Below are 18,542 nucleotides of genomic sequence, written 5' to 3' on the forward strand. Positions count from 1 at the left end.
TATACAATTAAACTGTTCAGTAATGGCAGCATGGTTCTTCTGATTTCATGACAAAGGTGGCAGAGAACTGCCAGAAGTCCAGGCCAGGTTTAGAAGGGGTCGTGGAACTAGGGATATTGTAGCTGATGTTAGATAGATCTTAGCTGAAAGCAGGGAATACCATAGGAATGTCTATCTGTGTTTTATTGATTATGCAACGGCATTTGACTGTGTGGATCATAACAAACTGTGACTGACTCTAAGAATGGGAATCCCAGAACACTTGACCATGCTAATGTGAAACCTATACTTGGGTCAAGAGGCAGTCATCAGAACAGAGCAAGGAAACACTGCATGGTTCAAAATTGGGAAGGGCTTAAGTCAGGGATGTGTCCTGTCTCCATACCTTTTCAACCTGTATGCAGAACAGATTATCCAGGAGGCTGGGCTCTATGAGGAGAAATGTGGAGTCAAGATTGGTGGGAGATCTATCAATGATCTGTGAAATTCAGATGACACAACCCTGCTTGCTGAAACTGAGGAGGACCTGAAGCGCTTGCTGCAGAGGGTCAAGGACTGCAGTCTTCAATATAGATTGAGGCTCAATATCAAGAAGACAAAGATTCTCACTACTGGACCAATTGGCAGCAACAGGATGGATGGTGAAGGGATTGAGATTGTTCACAGCTTTAGTTTGCTTGGCTCCACAGTCAACGCTCTTGGCACCAGTCGCCAGGAAATTAACAGATGTATTGTGATGGGAAAGTCTGTTGTTAGGGACCTCTCCAAAATACTGAACAGCAATGGTGTCTCTCTGGAGACTAAAGTGCGTCTGATACAGGCCATGGTCTTTGCAATCACTTGTTATGCGTCAGAGAGTTGGACAATGACTAGGGAGGATAAAAGCCTTTGAGCTGTGGTGCTGGAGAAGAGTCTTGAGGGTACCACTGACTGTTAAGAAAACAAACAGATTCATTCTGGAGAGCGTTAAACTGGGCTGCTCATTGGAGGGAAGGATTCTGAGGCTTCGTCTGACATACTTTGGACATGTTGTAAGGAGGAACCGGTCCTTGGAGACATCATGTTTGGGAGGGAAAGCCCTCTATGAGGTGGACTGATTCATTGACTGGGATAATCGGGATGGGTGTATCGGCACATAACAACAACAACAACAATGCCAGTTTGGAAATTAAAGTTATATAATATAATAAACTCTGAATGATTCTGTTGGTTCTGAAAAGAGTTTGCAATGCTCTAGATGGTCATCATTGTTCATGATACCCACAGAACTCTAAATATTACACTACTAATGAAAAAATATGTAGTTCGAAGCCATCAGCCTCTCTGTGTTGGGGAAGGGGTGTAGATGAGTATCAGTGAGGCAATTTCCTCCCATTAAGATCTACCACTTGGAAAACCCTACGGAGAATTGTCATAAATTGGTATCAATTGCATGATAGTGACTTTTATATTTTGTTAGATATAAATGTCAGCACTCCCTTTCTAGGCACAGGCTGCATGAATTTCGTGGACTCAGAGACTCAAAAGTTGAGAGATTTTCTGTGCCCTGGACACTGCACCCTGGGGCTTTGCTGCCATCCCATGCCACAAAATGAGTATATTTAGTTACATCGAAAGCCCTAAGTGAACCATTTAGATTACCACGAGAAAAAGAGAAAGTCAAGGTGTTCACAAACGTTCAAAGAAGGCAAAGAAAATTATTAGTATGAAAGAGAAGCTTTACCATAGCAGCAGCATGCTGAGAAAATACAAATAAAAAAGACTATCAAGATGCAGGAAAAGAGAAACACCAAACAGAAGAATGATAAGACTCTGCAAGGGACAGTATCTACCTATCTGCTAAACAGAGAGGGGCAGCCCTGAGCTACTTTCCAACATGATTAAAAAGAAACACAAAGAGGAAGCAGGGAAAATGGAAAGTCCCCCATCCAAAGTTTGTGCCCAGTGAGAAACAGAAGTATTGAAAGTTATTTGAACAGGAAAGGGGGGGGGGGAAGAAAGCATGGAAGAGTATGGTTACTAAAGCCTCCTTTGTTTGGAGAAGGCTTTACACACACACAAAAAAACACCTAGATATGAAAGATTCATCAGACCAATGGGCTTATGTTTCAAAAAGGCACCTGTAACATATTCTGAACATAAAGCCACATTTTGCCTGTGAATACTTGGTGTAAAGAAGAATCTTTCATCTCCACTGTAGAGAACTGTGGGTGTTATTACAAAGGTACCATCACTGAGGTGAATGTGAATTGGGCCTGTGACACAAGAAGGCAAGGTTATTTGGGGGAAATATGCTCAGGTTACCAACAATCCTGAAAATTATGGACGCATAAATGTAGTCTTAATGGTCTAATAGCTCTTTCATTGTCTCATTGGTCTAATAGGACTTTCATACAAGTAATTCTTTTTAATATTTTACTACAAACCAGGCTTCACAAGATGGTGGCAGTGGAGAGTGCAATGTGAAGAGTCAGAGAAACAGCAAGCTGCATAGAGATGGGCCACTAGAGAGACATTCACACCTCACAGAGACTGACCAACACAGCGCGATGTGGACAGTAGGAATTTGAATCAGAACCTTTGTTGTAACAATTAGTTTTGGAGCTACAGGAACATAGAGGCACACCGCAGGCCCCACCATGGGCCCAGCTAAAGCCAGAAGCCACCAACCGAGTTGCTGTGGGACCCATACCCAAGAGAGAGGTTAGTAGGAAATTGGCTGAGTTCTCTTAAATCCCACTATGACCAAGTGAGTCTGTTGGAATTTGACTGAGTTTTCTTGTGCCCCCACCACCTCCCATGATCAGGTGAGCCAGTAGGAATTTGACTGGGTTTTTTTGGGTACTGCCAATTACCTGGGAGAGCACCCAAGAGCAACCCTACCAGTGGGAATTTGGCTAAGTTCTCTTGGGTCACGCAGACTTCCCAGGAATGGGCAGGCCAGTGGGAACTTATCTGAGTTTTCTTGGGCACTGACAACTGCCTGGGAGAGCGCCCAAGAGTGAGCAGGTTGGTGGGAATTTGACTGAACCGTCATGGACACTGCAGACTGACCAGAGGCAAGTGGGTTGGGGGGAATTTGACTGAGTCTTCTCAGGTCCCGCTGGACTCAGGGCCCTGCTGGGGCAGGGGCCGCTGTGCAAGGGCACCTCGGTAAGGACCACTGGGCAGGGACCACTGAGTGAGAGCTACTGGGTGGGAGACAGGCAACTGGAATTTGAGTAGGGACCCCACTCATGAGAAGACCCAGACAGCTGAGGGGTGAGTGAGGTCCCACAAGTGGTTGACTTGCCCTTGTAGTCGCCCTGCTCCCCATGCCTGCCCCACCCCCATTCAGCTCCACACCTGTGCCTACACGTCCAGTCAGTCAACTTGCCTTTAATCCAGAGCACCTTGATCTGACTTACCTACAAGAGGCTGCTCTCACAGGCTCTGAACTTAACTTTGCCTTGAGTCAGTTCAGAGAAAAACACAAGTGGGGTAGCTGCTTAACTGATTTCTAGAGAGTTGTCTTCAGATCAAGAATATATCAATGCCTCAAAGAGAACAAGCTATCCCACATGTTACACAAGCGCAAAGCAAGATGTCACCACCAAAAGGTAACAACAGTATCAATGGATTTCCTGAAGCCAGAAAGTCTGATGGAACATTCTGACACAGAATTTAAAAGAACAGTGATTGAATATTTTCAATGGATGAAAGACAAACTTGAAGAATTACAGGATACTGCAAGCAAAAACCAAGAGAAGCTAACAACCAATCCAGAACAATGCAGATAAAACAAACGAGGCACTGGAAAAACAAGAAAACAAGATTTCAGATGCTGTCAACATAATTAAGGGACAAATGAGCAGAGTTGGAGAGATGGAACACAGAACCAGTGAAATAGAAGATAGAATTGTCATCATTGATCTACTAGAACAAAAAGCAGAATCAAAAAGGAAGGAAAAAGAAAAAACCTAAGAATAATGTAGGACACCATCAAAGGAAATAACATGTGCATCACTGGAATCCCAGAGCAGGAAGAAGCAAGGAAAGACACCAAAGAGGTTGTGAAAGAATTGCTATGGAAAAATTTCCCAGGCATAATGAACAATGAGAGAATATATATTCAAAAAAGCTGAGCGAACACCATATAGAATAGACTGCAAAAGAAAAACACCGAGGCATATCAGAGTTAAATTTACCAGAACCAAAGATAAGGAGAGAATTCTGAAAGCAGCGAGAGAGAAACAAAGAGTAACCTATAAGGGAGAACAGATAAGATTAAGTGCCAATTTCTCAGCAGAAACTTTGCGAGCAAGTAAAGAGTGCAAAGACATATAGCAAACACTCAAAGAACACAACTGTCAACCAAGTATACCGTACCCAGCAAAATTATGCATCAAATATAAAGGAAAGATCAAGATATTCCCAGAAAAGCAGAACTTAAAAGAGAGTTTGTAAAAACAAGACCAGCATCGTAGGAAACACTGAGAGATGTCCTTCTTACAGAGGTACCACAGAAAGCAGCATGGATGAAAGTAAGTAGCAACAACACCAAAAAGAACTCAACAAAATGATAGCAATAAAAACCTACTTTTCAATAATCACACAGAATGTGAAGGGTTTGAATGCACCACTGAAGAGAAGTAGCAGATTGGATAAAAAAAAAATCAAACTCCATTAATATGTTGTCTACAAGAGACACACCTAAAAAATGAAGATAAAGAAAGACTAAAAATAAAAGGATGGGAAAAAATATACCAAGCAAATGGCAACCAAAAAAAAGGAGGAGGAGTGACATTAATCTCCAATAAAATAAATTTCAATGCAAAAACCATCAGGACAGACAAGAAAGGCCACTACATAATGCTTATAGAGTCAATTGAACAAGAGGACATAGCAATAATAAATATCTATGCACCAAATAAAAGACCTGGAAAATATATAAAACAAACATTAACAAAACTGAAAAAGGAAATGGACAACACAACTATAGTAGATGGAGACTTCAATACACCCCTCTCAGGAAAAGATAGAACTACCAGAAAAGAACTCAACAAACACACTTTAGAATTAAACCACAAAATAAACCAACTCAACCACAGAGATATGTATAGGCTAATGCACCAAAAAAAACCCACAGTATACCTTCTTCTCCAATGCGCATAGAACATTCCCCAGAACAGATCACGTTTTAGGTCACAAGGCAAGCATCAATAAATTAAAAAACATATAAATAATACAAAGCATTTTTTCAGACCACAATGCTACAAAATTAGATATTAATAACAAGAGCATAAAGGAGGGAAAAAAACCCATACATCTGGAAGCTGAACAAAAGTTTCTTGAAACAAGTGACAATGAAAACACCACTTACCAAAACCTCTGAGAAACAGTCAAAGCAGTAATAACAGGTCAATTTATAGCAATAAGCAAACATATCAAAAGGCAGGAAAAATGACCACTGACTCCATAATCCAACATCTCCAACAAATTGAAAAAGAACAGCAAGAAAACTTGACACACTCTAAAAAACCCTGAAATTCTAAAAATTAGAGCAGAAATAAATGAAGTAGAAAACAAAACAAAACAAAAAAAAACACACACAAAAAACCTGAAACCATCAACAAAAAAAGGAGATGGTTCTTTGAAAAGGTCAATAAAATCAACACACCACTAGCAAAACTAACAAAAGGAAAAGAAGGGGAAAACACAAATAATCTGAATAAGAGATGAAATGGGCAACCTCACAACAGAACCAATTAAAATAAAAAGGCTAACATAGGAATATTATGAAAAATTATACAAATATAAAAACCTAAAGGAAGTGGACAAATACTTAGAAATTCGTAACCTACCCAAACTAACACCAACTGAAATTGAACACCTGAACAGACACATTACAAAAGAAGAAATTGAAATGGTAATAAAACAACTTTCAGCCAAAGAAAGTCCTGGACCAAATGGCTTTACAAGTGAATTTTATCAAACATGCAGAGAAGAACTGTCACCAATCCTACATAAACTATTTCATAAAATAGAAGAATATGGAATTCTCCCAGACTCATTCTATGAAGCAAACATATCTTTGATACCAAAGCCAGGTAAAGATGCCACCAAAACAGAAAACTATAGGCCAATATCTCTCATGAACATAGTTGCAAAAATCCTGAATAAAATCCTGGCCAATAGAATACAATGATATGTAAAAAAAAATAATAATAATTCACCATGACCAAGTGGGATTCATAACAGGTATGCAAGGATGGTTCAACATAAGAAAAACAATCAATGTAATTCATCACATTAACAAAGCAAAGAACAAGAACCACATGATTCTATTAATTGATGCAGAAAAGGCCTTTGACAAAATTCAATACCCTTTCCTGATTAAAACACTCAACAATTCAACCAGCCATCCCCACTGGACCCACCTGGGAAAACACTTTGCAATCCAGAGGGGAGCAAATGACAGGAAAATATCTTCTAACAGAACAAGAAGGCAAACAGCCTTAACCCAAGATCACCAGTAAGGTGATAAAGTGTCCTCCCTTTCCCCCTTCACATCAATGCCCCTGTTCAACATGAAGAAGCCAGAGAATCGGCATCCAGTTCCCAAATCAGTAAGACAGTTGATTTAACTACCATTGGAAAATGCTTGTAATTTTCCTGTAGTATCTGGTCCCCACTGGATCACTTTCATTTCCTTCACCTGCTCCCCCCACCAACCAATTTCTGCAGCTCTGTAACTGCATCCCTGCCCATCCTCACCCTTCTGCCCCCAACCCTCACACCTCCTTGTACCCCCAATTTGTTTTTTCCCAATAAAAATTTTTTTTAAAAAACACTCAATAAAAGAGGGGAATTTCTTCAACATATATTTCTTCAAGTATATATGCAAACCCAAGAGCCAACATTGTTCTCAATGGAGAGAAATTAAAGACATTCCCCTTGAGAACAGGAACTAGGCAAGGATGCCCACTATCACCTCTCCTATTCAATATGGTACTGGTAGTCTTAGTGATAGCAATAAGACAAGATAGGGAAATAAGAGGTATCCAAATTTACAAAGAGGAGGTAAAATTATCTCTCTGTGCAGATGATATGATAGTATACTTAGAAAACCCTAAAGACTCAGCAAAAAAACTACTGGACATAGTTGACCAATTCAGCAAAGTGTCAGGATTCAAGATCAACATAGAGATCTACAGTGACAAAGAGAATACAGAACTGGTGTTGAGAAAAACAATACCCTTCACAACAGCTAATCACAAGATTAAATACTTAGGAGTAAACCTAACCAGAAGCACAAAGGATCTATTCAAAGAAAATTATAAAACATTATTACAAGAAACAAAAAGAGACCTGGCAAGGTGGAAGAATATCCCTTGCTCATGAATAGGAAGACTCAATATTGTGAAAATGACAATACTACCAAAGGCAATTTACACATTCAATGCAATCCCAATACAAGTACCAATTACATTCTTCAATGAGATGGAAAAGGCAATCTCCAATTTCATTTGGAATGGAAAGAGGCCCAGAATAAGCAAAGCACTCCTTAAAAAGAGAAACAAGGTAGGAGGTATCTCACTCCCTGATTTCAAATCCTACTATTCTGCCATGGTAGTCAAGACAGCATTGTACAGGTACAATGACAGACATATAGATCAATGGAATAGAATTGTGAATCCAGAAATTAGACCATCTACCTATGGTCAACTGATTTTTGATAAGGAGATGAAATCAGTTAAGTGGGGAAATGACAGCCTTTTTAACAAATCGTTTTGGCAAAATTGGCAAACTATCTGCAGAAAACTCAAGCAAGATCCACACCTCAATCTATACACAAAAACCAACTCAAAGTTATCAAAAACCTAGGACTAAAACAAAGGATTATAAATGTCATTAAAGAAAAGCTTGGAAGAACTCTTGAAGTCCTAATCCACAACATAAACAGTCTTCCAAGCATCCTAGAAAATCTATAGCCAGGAGATAATAAAATAGATGAATGGAACCTTCTAAGAATCAAATCCCTATGCACATCCAAAAACTTCTCCAACAGGGTAAAAAGGGAAGTCACAGATTGGGAAAAAATATTTGGTAAGGACATGTCAGACAAGGGATTTATATCTAGAATTTATAAAATACTCGAGTACCACAACAAGATTAAGGTAAATAACCCAACTGAATAATGGGCACAGGATATGAACAGACACTTCACCAAAGAAGACAATCAGATGGTAAACACACACATGAAGAAATGTTTAAAATCCCTAGCTCTAAGAGAGATGTAAATCAAATTAACTATGAGATATCATTTCACTCCAGTAAGAATAGCAAAATTTAACAGAACAGGAAATATCAAATACTGGTGAGGTTGTGGAGAAACAGGAACCCTTATTCACCATTGGTGGGAATGTAAAATGGTGCAACCATGATGGAAGGATGTATGACACTTTCTCAAAAAGTTGCAAGCAGAAATACCATTTGACCTAGCAATTCCACTACTAGGAATTTACCCTAAAGAAACCATAACTTCCACCCAAGAAGATGCACACCCATGTTTATTGCCGCTTTGTTCACAACAGCAAAGAGCTGGAAACAACCCAAGTGCCCATCAACAAATGAATGGATAGAGAAGCTCTGGTATATTCACACAATGGAATGCTATGCAGCATTTAAAATCAAGGAACTCATGAAATATTATGCAAAATTGATGACCCTGGAGAACATCATGCTGAGTGAAATATTTCAGTCACAAAAGGACAAATATTGCATAAGGCCACTGTTGTAAAACATGACTGACATCGGGGGTGAGGGAAGACAGAGAAGGAGGGGAGGAATGATGTATATTGATTGAAACAGGTGAGGGAGAGAACTGTTTAAAAGGGATATATAATTGGGTATTATTGTCATGACAGGAGTCCAGAATGAAAGCTGCACAGTGGAGTGGACTTGGAGGGAGGAATTGCATAACAATGAAAGAGTTTTTCTTTTACTTTCCAAGGAGAAGAATTAATTGGGGGGGGGAGTGGGTGGGAAGGGGGAAAAGTGCAACAATGAATGACTGGAAACCCTAAGTCTCTGTAAACTTTCATTAAAATTAATATAAATTTTCTATAAACCAGTCAGAAAACTGACATTACCATATGCTTCTGAATGTTACAGATCAGCTTTATATGTCCTATAGTCATCAAGAGAACTATTTATTATGCTACAAAAACATTAAAATAGTCTAGTTGTCCAAATTGGTCTTGATTTTTACATCTTCAGAGTTTTAAGTGTTAAGAATGCACAATGAAAATAGAAATAAACTTCATCATTGTGTGAACAAGTAGCTACTCCAAGGCAAATCTGTCATTAAGAAAAATAATCAGGGGTAAGGATGGGTGGGGGTTAGGAGTGTGTTAATCATAATCATAGTGTCACTGTTTGATGGGTGGAGGGAGTGGGCTGAATGGGAAAGATCCAGTGTTAAAAACAACATATTCAAATTTTGTAAATAAATCAGTATAAAATAAAAATTAAAAAAAGAAAAAATAATCAGTGTTAGTTTAAAATTCAGCATCTTCTTATCCAGTTGCCTTTGACTCATGGTGAACCATTTCTATCAGACTGGGATTGAAGGCTGTGAAGTTTTCAATGGCTGGTTTTTCAAAAGTACATCACCAGGCCTTTCTAACAAAGTGCCTCTCTGTATGGACTCAAACATTCAGCACTTAATCAGCAGCTAAGTGTGTAAACATTTACACTACCCATGGATGCCATCTAAAAGTTTTTATCTTTTAGAGAAAGAATCTATAGTGATATTCTGTTTTCTACCTACCCATAATAAAGGAAGTAAATATACCACAATTTTTAAAAAATGACAGCAACAAGCAAGACAAGGGCTTGGGTTTCTTTATTTTGTTGTTGTTGTTGTTATGTGCTGTCGAGTCGCCTGTGACTCACAGCGACCCTATGTACAACAGCCCTAAACTCCACTCTGTCCTGTGCCAATCGCACTGTCTCTGATACTCCCATCCCAATTATCCCAGTCACTGAATCAATCCACCTCATAGAGGGCCTTCCTCTCCTGCGCTGTCCCTCCACCCTCCCAAGCATGATGTCCCTCTCTAAGGATGGGTCTCTCCTCACAACATGTCCAAAGTAAGTCAGACGGAGCCTCAGAATCCTTGCCTCCAAGGAGCCACCCGGTTTAACCCTTTCCAGGACAAATCTGTTTGTTTTCCTAGCAGTCCATGGTATTCTCAATACTCTTCTCCAGCACCACAGCTCAAAGGCATCAATTCTCCTTCTATCCTCCTTGGTCATTGTTAGGTCCAGGTAAAACTGGATAGATGCCTTTGAATTGTGTTAAAAGAACAATACTGAATATCTCATGCACAGTCAAATGAAAAAAAAAGTACATATTAGAAAAGATACAATCATAATGTTACTTCCTCTCTCATAGTTTGGACATGTTACTAGGAGAGGCTATTCTTTGTAAAGTGGTATCATGCTTGGGAAGGTCAGTGAAAGCGAGGAAGATCCCCCAGTGAGATGGATTCTACAACAACGGGCTCAGAGATAATGGACATGGCACAGGATAGGACAGGACTCAGGTCTGTTGTTCACAGGGTCACAATGACAGCACCTAACAACAACAAAAAGAGAAAAGCTGGCAGGACCAAACTAACAAAGTTACTGCCACTTGGTCTCTCATTGGCCACTCCTCTGATAGTTGGAAAATGGTGACAGAAATGATGCGGGAGATTGATTGAATTAAATTTATATAATCAATGATTTATATGTTACAAATATCTTTTTTTAAAAAACCAAACAAACCAGAAACGGTAACTCAACAGTTTCATGACTACAAAGGAATCGGATTGACTATATACGTATAAAGAATCCTTGGAGAAGCTCAGGATTAGCAATCAAAACCAGACTACATGCTGATTGTGGAACAGATAATCAATTACTCAAGTGCAAGCTCAAATTGAAGATGAGGAAAATGAAAATATGTCCACGAGAACCAAAATATGACCTTAAGTGTATCCCACCTGAATTTAAAAATCATCTCAAGAACTGAACACTACTGATCAAAGACTGAATATATTATGGAATATTATCAAAGGTATCATTCACAAAGAAGGAAAAGGTGATAACAAAGACAGGAAAGGGGGAAATATGACCAAAACAAATACAAGAAGAGACTCTGAAAAATTGCAGTAGGGTGTTGAGAAGCAAAACCAAAGTGAAGAAATGCTGAAGTAATTGTGATGCTCAGAAGATTTTGAAGGGTAGCTAGAGAAGACAAAGAAAAGCACTGTAACAAAATGTGCAAAGACCACAATGTAGAAAATAAAAAGACCTTGTCTGATATTTCTCAGTCTGAAAGAACTAAAACCAAATTCAAGCCACAAATTGCAATACTGAAGCATGCCATGGGCAAAATCTTGAATAATCTATGAAGCATTACAAGAAGATAGAAGGAATACACAGAGTCACTGTACCAACACTCTTGGCACCAGTAGCCAGGAAATCAAAAAACATATTGCGATGGGAAAGTCTGCCGTTAGAGACCTCTCTAAAGTACTCAAGAGCAGCGGTGTCTCTCTGGAGACTAAGGTGCGCCTGATACAGGCCATGGTTTTTGCAATCACTTGTTATGTATGAGAGAGTTGGACAATGACTAGGGAGGATAGGAGAATTTATGCCTTTGAGCTGTGGTGCTGGAGAAGAGTATTGAATGTACCATGGACTGCCAAGAAAACAAACAGATTCAGCCTAGAGAGGGTTAAACCAGGCTGCTCCTTGGAGGCAAGGATTCTGGGGCTTTGTCTGACATACTTTGGACATGTTGTAAGGAGAGACAGGTCTTTAGAGAGGGACATCATGCTGGGTAGAGTGGAGGGACAGCGCAGGAGGGGAAGACCCTCTATGAGGTGGACTGATTCAGTGACTGGGGTAATTGGGATGGGTGTGTCAGAGGCAATGAGACTGGCACAGGATAGAGCACAGTTTAGGGCTGTTTTACATAGGGTCGCTATGAGTCGCAAACGACTCGATGGCACATAACAGCAACAACAACAACAACAGCATATAATCAAGAACCAACGGTGAAGAAGAAAGATGGTCAAGCTGCACTGAAGGCATTGGCAAAAGTTAAGTCTCCAGGCATCGATGGATACCAAATTGACATAAGCCAACAGATACAGCCCTGGACATGCTCATCAATCTGTGCTAAGAAATTTGAAAGACAGCTACCTGGCCAACTGATTGGAACAGATCCATATTTGTTCCTATTCCAAAAAAAGGTGATCAAAAAAGTGTGGAAATTATTGGACAATATCACTAATATCATATACATGTAAAATCTTGAAGATTATTAATAAATGGTTAGAACAGTACATCAACAGACAGCAGCCAGAAATTCAAGCTAGACTTAGAAGTGGCACCAGGGATATCAGTGTTGTCAGACTAATATTGGCTGAAAGCAGAGAATATCAGCGTATTTCTATGTTTTCTTGACTATGCAAAGGCATTTGACTGTGTAGATCACAACATAATTCGGCAAACTGGAGAATAGTAATCAGAGAGACTTAATTGTGCTCATATGAAACCTATACCTATACCCAGACCCAAGAAGCTGTTGGCTAAATGGAACATTGAATGGTTTAAAATCAAGAAAGCTGTGTATCAGGGCTGTATTCTTTCTTCATACTCATTCAATCTATACGCTGAGCAGATCATTTGAGAAGCTAGACTATACAAAGAGTGTGGCATCAAGATTGCAGGAAGACTAATTAACAACCTGCATTATGATGAACATCTTTGCTGCTAAAAATGAAGAGGACTTGAAACGCTTGTGTAGAAGATCAAAGACTACAGCCTTCGATACAGATTACATCTCAACATCAAGAATACAAAAATCCTCCCCACTAGGCCAATAGGCCACATCATGCTAGTTGGAGGAAAGACTGAAGTTGTCAATTATTTCATCTTACTTGGATCCACAATCAACACCCTTGGTACCAGCAGTGAAGAAATCAAAAGGTGTGTTGTATTGGGGGAAATCTATTGTCAAAGACCTCACCAAAGTGCTAATAAACAATGATGTCAGCTTAAAGTGCAGTGCACTTGATCCAAGCCATGCTATTTTCAAATACTTCCTATGTATCTACAAATTGGATAATTATTAAGATCAATGTCTTTGAATTGTGGTGTTGGAGAAGAGTACGGAATAGTCCATGGACTACCAAAAGAACAAGCAAATATGTCTCAGAGAAACCAGGATGTTCCTTAAGAGGCAAAGATGGTCAAACTTTGTCTCACATTATTTTAGGCATGTCATTAGGTGCCTGTCCTTGAAAGTTCTCATGCTTAGAAAAGTGGAGGGTCAGCGAAAGAGAAGACCCTCAATAAGATGGATGACACAGTGACTTCCAATGGGTTCAAGTATATCTGAGATAAAGATGGCCCAAGATAGCAAGGCTGTTCATAGCATCTCCATGAGTCATGGTCGATTTGACAGCACCTAACAACAACAGCAAACACCTCTCCTTGTAAAAGGCAGAAAGGAATGAAACTGCTTAGGAGACAAGGTTTGCTAGAGGTGCCTCTGCCTTTGCGGGAGAACAGCCATTTATTTGTCAATGAGAGCGGGTCTGCTTTTCTGCTGAGTGCTTCTTTGCGTGGAGATTAAATGCCAGCAAAGTCAGGCTATTTCAAGGAAAAAGACATTAACAATAATACTTATATCACTTCGCCAATTTGTAATCCGCGTTTGTATTCATTATCTCATTCAAGCTTTCCACAGCTGTGGGCCAAGTGAGGTGCTCTGGTGGAGAAGTCTGTAGGGTGCTGTGCTGCTAATAGAAAGGCTGCGCCTCCAGTGATTAAGTCCATCGGTTGTTTATTGAGGAAAGATGGGCACTCTCAATTCCTGTTAATATTTAGAGCTTCACAAAGCCATAGAGGAACCAAATCCCTAGCAGTGAGTCAGTAAATGAGCAAACCAAATACTATTTCCTTTCACAAGCCTAATATTCAAACCTAGAGATGTTCAGATTCGGAATTTCAAGCTTCAGCTGAATGATCGCAGATCTATGATGCCGGCCACAGCCAACATTTCCCCCCAAGTTGTTTCCCACATTATCCATTCACTTTGGATTCTCTGGTAGCGATTACCTTCTTGTGTGCCCCCTTTACCTTAAGATATTAAGGAGCTCTGCTGGCATGTGTTTCACCACGAACTAGAAAGTCAGCCGTTCGAATCCACCACGAGACAGACTACTACCTACAGTTAACTACTGCAGTAAACTACAGTTAACATTTATAGCCTCAGAAATCCAGAAAGTTTTTCATCTGGATCCACTCGATGGTAGAGTTCTTTGAACTCCAAGAAGTCTTGATAGTAGTGAGTTTTCTCCAGTCCCAAAACTGGAATGAAGACAAATCGGGGCTAGTAAATTTGGGCTCAACTAAAAGACAAAAACGGCGTTGTCGGTGCGTGCCCCGGTCTTTCCCCAGACTCGACAGGGTGAGGCTGTCCACACTTTCTAACTCCAAAAGTCCTCCATACAGGAGAAACTGGATCAGACATGGCTCGCTAGACTCCAGACTTAAAACTTTCATCCCAACTCGAGCGCCACAGATATTTTCACCTCACAACTCAGTCGCCGTGGGCGTGAAGGGCCGCTCTAGCCGCACGGAGCGGCCAACTCGCTGCTCCGCTCTGACGTCATCGGCCGGCGCCGGAGAGCAGTGGCGGGCACGCGCCGCCGAGAAGATGTCTCCGACGCCACCGCTCTTCAGTTTGCCCGAAGCGCGGACACGGTTTACGGTGAGTCTTTGAGGCGGGACGGTGCCGGCCTCATCTGGTGCTGTTCATTGCCTCTTCCCGTTTAAATTATTCGCATTTCCCCAGGGGTAAATGGAGGGACACAGACAGATACGCCTCTGCGTCTCCTCCCGGCCCGTCGGGCTTTGGGAGGCTGGGAGGGTGCGCTACCTGGCTGGTCCGCGCGCCGTCTGCTTCCCGCCCCTGATCTCCGCTCGGGATTCTGCGTTCCGGGCGCCTCTTTGCTCGGTGTGGGCTTCTCCCACGAAGGATACCCTCTGTCAGGTTTAGTTTCTCTGCAGTGGTCACATAGCTGGCACACGTCTGTGGAACTTGAAGGCGGAGGGAGGACGGGAGTGATAGCCCGCAGAACAGGCTCTCTCCCGGCCGCCCATCCACCACCTTCCTAACTCACTCCTCATGGATCTGGGGACCATTAGTAGAAAAAGGCAAACTGGTATGCTCGGGAAAGGTTACCAGATGCCACTGTATTCTTGCATATTTGAATAGCTTGAGATGTTTGAGAAACACCCCTTTTAGAGCGTCGTGTTAGCTTGTAGCCTACATACTTAATAAAAGATAGAAACTGGGACACGCACTATGACAGAACATGATTTACTTTACTGGTCATTTTAACTCCAGACCCAGTTCTCTGTGCTGTGCTTTACTTCTGCTCCCAGTATGAAGAAACTCTTCCAAGTTCGCTGCGTATATCGTTAGCATTTGTGTCAGTGTTTACAGGCATGATTCAACTACTCTGGTATTTAGCTCTCAGGTCGTAATAATGATGCTGGAACAAAAAAACTCGGTGGAAGAAAATCTCTGTGGTCAGTAGTTTTATTTTTTTACAGACTCTCCCCTCTCGTGTGTGTGTCGTAGAGGGTGGTTGGTTTGTTTTCTTGTGTGGGGATTATTAAATTTGAGAGTCTGTGTGATGAGAATCGTTTTCTGTTTGTTTGTTGTTTTTTTCTAACTCCTGGTGCCTTAAATTTCTAAGAATCACAACAGTTTAAAGTATCCATGAAATCCTTGAGAGGGAGGTATGAAAATTCAAAACCACATATCTTATTGAAGATCTTATTTTCCTTAACCTTCCACTTGTCCAAGCATAAGGCCGAGAGATGAGATATAGTCTCTCACTATCTGCGCTTCTAATGAGCACCGCAGCTGAACTGACAAAGTTGTTCTTCTGTCAGTTCATAATATATTCAGTATTTTTCACATAGGCATCAATCTTCTTTGGTCTTCCCTATTCATTGTCTAAATAAAGGGCCCTTGAAAAGCCTATACATAGCAGGGGGACCTTTTATTTCAGAAGTGGATAGCCAAGCCTGCTTTCTACTCGGTCTTAGTTTGTAAGTGCCACTGCAACCTGTCCATCATGAGTGACCCTACTGGTATGAAGTACCAGTGGCATAGCCTATGCCCAGCGTTTTGGTAACGTGGAGGCCACCACAGTGCAACAAACTTGACAAATGAGTGGTGGGTTTTTTGCAAGTGAAAGTTAGACAATTAATAGGAAAGACCAAAGAAGAGTTAATGCCTATGGTGAAATGGTATGTTGACACAGTGACTGCAACAGTGGTCTTAAGAATAGCGTAGATTACAGCAAATGGACAGACCAATGCTATACCACTTAGAAGAATTTTTGACCAGAAACAAAACCAGGCCTGAGGGCCACGGATTCAAATCGCCCACCTTTGAGTTGGTAGTATAACTTCCTATCCACGAGGCCCACAGAGCTCTCCCTATGTTGATCTTGGTGGTGTTAAGATAATAAATTATCATTTTCTTTCTTAAAAACAAAACAAAAAAACCAACAACCCACCAAAACAGGAAATGAAAAATTCAAATAGTTTTTTATGATTGATTTTACTATAGTCATATCTACTAATATTTCTTCATAGTTATCAAGTATTTCTAGTGAGTTATTATAATTGGCATTTGCTTTGCAGAAGAGTCTTATTTTAATCTAATAGAATGTCCACTTAATTTTCTAAATTCTGAGAAACAATTCATGTCTTTTTATGTGTACTCCATAAGGAGTCATGCAGTTAACCCAAATGCCCTACCTCTCTGGTGGTTCAAATTCAGCAGTGGCTCTGTGGAATGAAGGTGGGTTCTCCCATTTCAGTGCCCTTACAGAGTGGAAAATCCAACAGAAGACCAGCTACCAGTAGGTTCCAGCTTCATGACAATGAGCTTGAAGGTTCTTTTGGTTATGATTTTAACTTTGTTTCTTATACTCATTTTAATTAGCATAAACATTTTGTTTTTTTAAAAATGATGTTCAATAAAAAAATGCAAAGCCAGAAAAAAAAATGTAATAGCATAGATTGTGAGGATGGCGCAGGATCAATGAAAGTTTTGTTCTGAGTACAACTGAGAAACTCAGCTCATTGTTGTCAAGTCAGAACCCATTCATAGTTGACCCCCCTGTTGGTTTTCAGGAAATTAAATTACAGGGGAAGAGATTGCTCATCTTTTTCCAGTAGGAAATAAAATTGAATAAATTGAGTGAAATAGCATTATTAAAATCCTTGAGAGGGAGGTATGAAAATTCAAAACCAAACCATCTAGATAAGGAGCCTTTTGAAGATTAAAAAAAAAAAAAAAAAAAACACAAAAAAACCCACTAATCCTATCATGAATGTGATAGTTAAAAGGGAGAAGAAGGAAAAACTGGCAATGACAAAGTCTGTCAATGACATGTTTACCTCCCTTAAAGTGGATGGCATTTGGAATAGGAATCACTAAGAGGGGATGCATAAATCATTTCTCCCAGATGTAAACTTGTTTTTCTGTTCAAAAGGTATACTAAGTTCTGATAATGATACGTTTGTCAGTAAATAATCATAAAATGTTTCCACTTCTATTTTTATTTCTCTAGAAGTCTACCAGAGAATCCTTGAACAATAAAAATATCAAACCATTGTTAAGTACCTTTAGCCAGTTACCTGGCAGGTAAGAAATTACTGCCCATTAAAAAATGCTTGCTTAAATATTTTTACTTAGCTTGAACAGTTTAAAACAATAAGATATTCTTTTGTTTTTGATAGTGAAAATGAAAAAAAGTGCACTCTTGATCAAGCTTTCAGAGGTGTTCTAGAAGAAGAAATTGTAAGTTTGTTTTTCCTTTATTAATAATATTTTTCTGACAGATTACTAATTTATGTGTTACTAGGAGGAAAACCCCCATTGCTTTGTTAGACTTGGTATTTAAACATGATAAATTTTTTTAGAGTAAACTTCCATCATTGATAAGTGGACTTGGTCATAGTATGTTATTGTTAGGGGAAGGTCAGTTTAGTAGTTGTTAAGGTTTCGATAACCACAACTAAGAGTTTCTTTAGTAAATAAAAAACCTCTCTGAATGAGTATAAAACAAGTGGGATATTACAGTTCAAGAACTACAGGTTGAAGTTGAGTTTTCTAACTTTTCTGTTTATCAGTGGTACAGTGGCCAAAAAGTTCTAGTCTAAGGATTTTCAAGTGGGGCCTAGTTTTCCATTTTCCTATGACCTCTTCTTCAGCCTGTGTAAATATCTAGAGCCTGTCTACTTTCAGTGCCTCTTCTGGGTGACACACACAGTTAAGGGCTGGGCTGCTAACTGAAAGGTTAGCAGGTCAAATCCATCCAGAGAAACCTCAGAAGAAAGGCTTGGCAAACTATTTCTGAAGGGTAACTGCTGTCAAAAACCCTGTGTAGTACATTTATAATCAGAAA

At 40.0% G+C, this 18,542-nt stretch overlaps 1 protein-coding gene and 1 pseudogene across 1 annotated transcript in view; both read left to right on the forward strand.

Moving 5' to 3' along the window:
• Positions 1-1,581: 1,581 nt before the first annotated feature.
• On the forward strand, positions 1,582-2,353 carry LOC102844605 (annotated as a pseudogene).
• Positions 2,354-14,731: 12,378 nt separating this feature from the next.
• Positions 14,732-18,542, forward strand: part of THOC1 (THO complex 1) — a 71,526-nt gene continuing 67,715 nt past the window's right edge. Inside the window, exons 1-3 of the mRNA XM_006901289.1 lie at positions 14,732-14,818; positions 17,706-17,779; positions 17,875-17,935. Of these exons, the coding sequence (XP_006901351.1) occupies positions 14,765-14,818; positions 17,706-17,779; positions 17,875-17,935 (189 nt within the window). The 5' untranslated portion in view covers positions 14,732-14,764. The remainder of the gene's footprint in view (positions 14,819-17,705; positions 17,780-17,874; positions 17,936-18,542) is intronic.

This window comes from Elephantulus edwardii, unplaced genomic scaffold (assembly GCF_000299155.1).
Source record: "Elephantulus edwardii isolate Elephantulus edwardi_28Jun2011 unplaced genomic scaffold, EleEdw1.0 scaffold00316, whole genome shotgun sequence".
In the NCBI taxonomy this organism is placed as follows: Eukaryota; Metazoa; Chordata; class Mammalia; order Macroscelidea; family Macroscelididae; genus Elephantulus; species Elephantulus edwardii.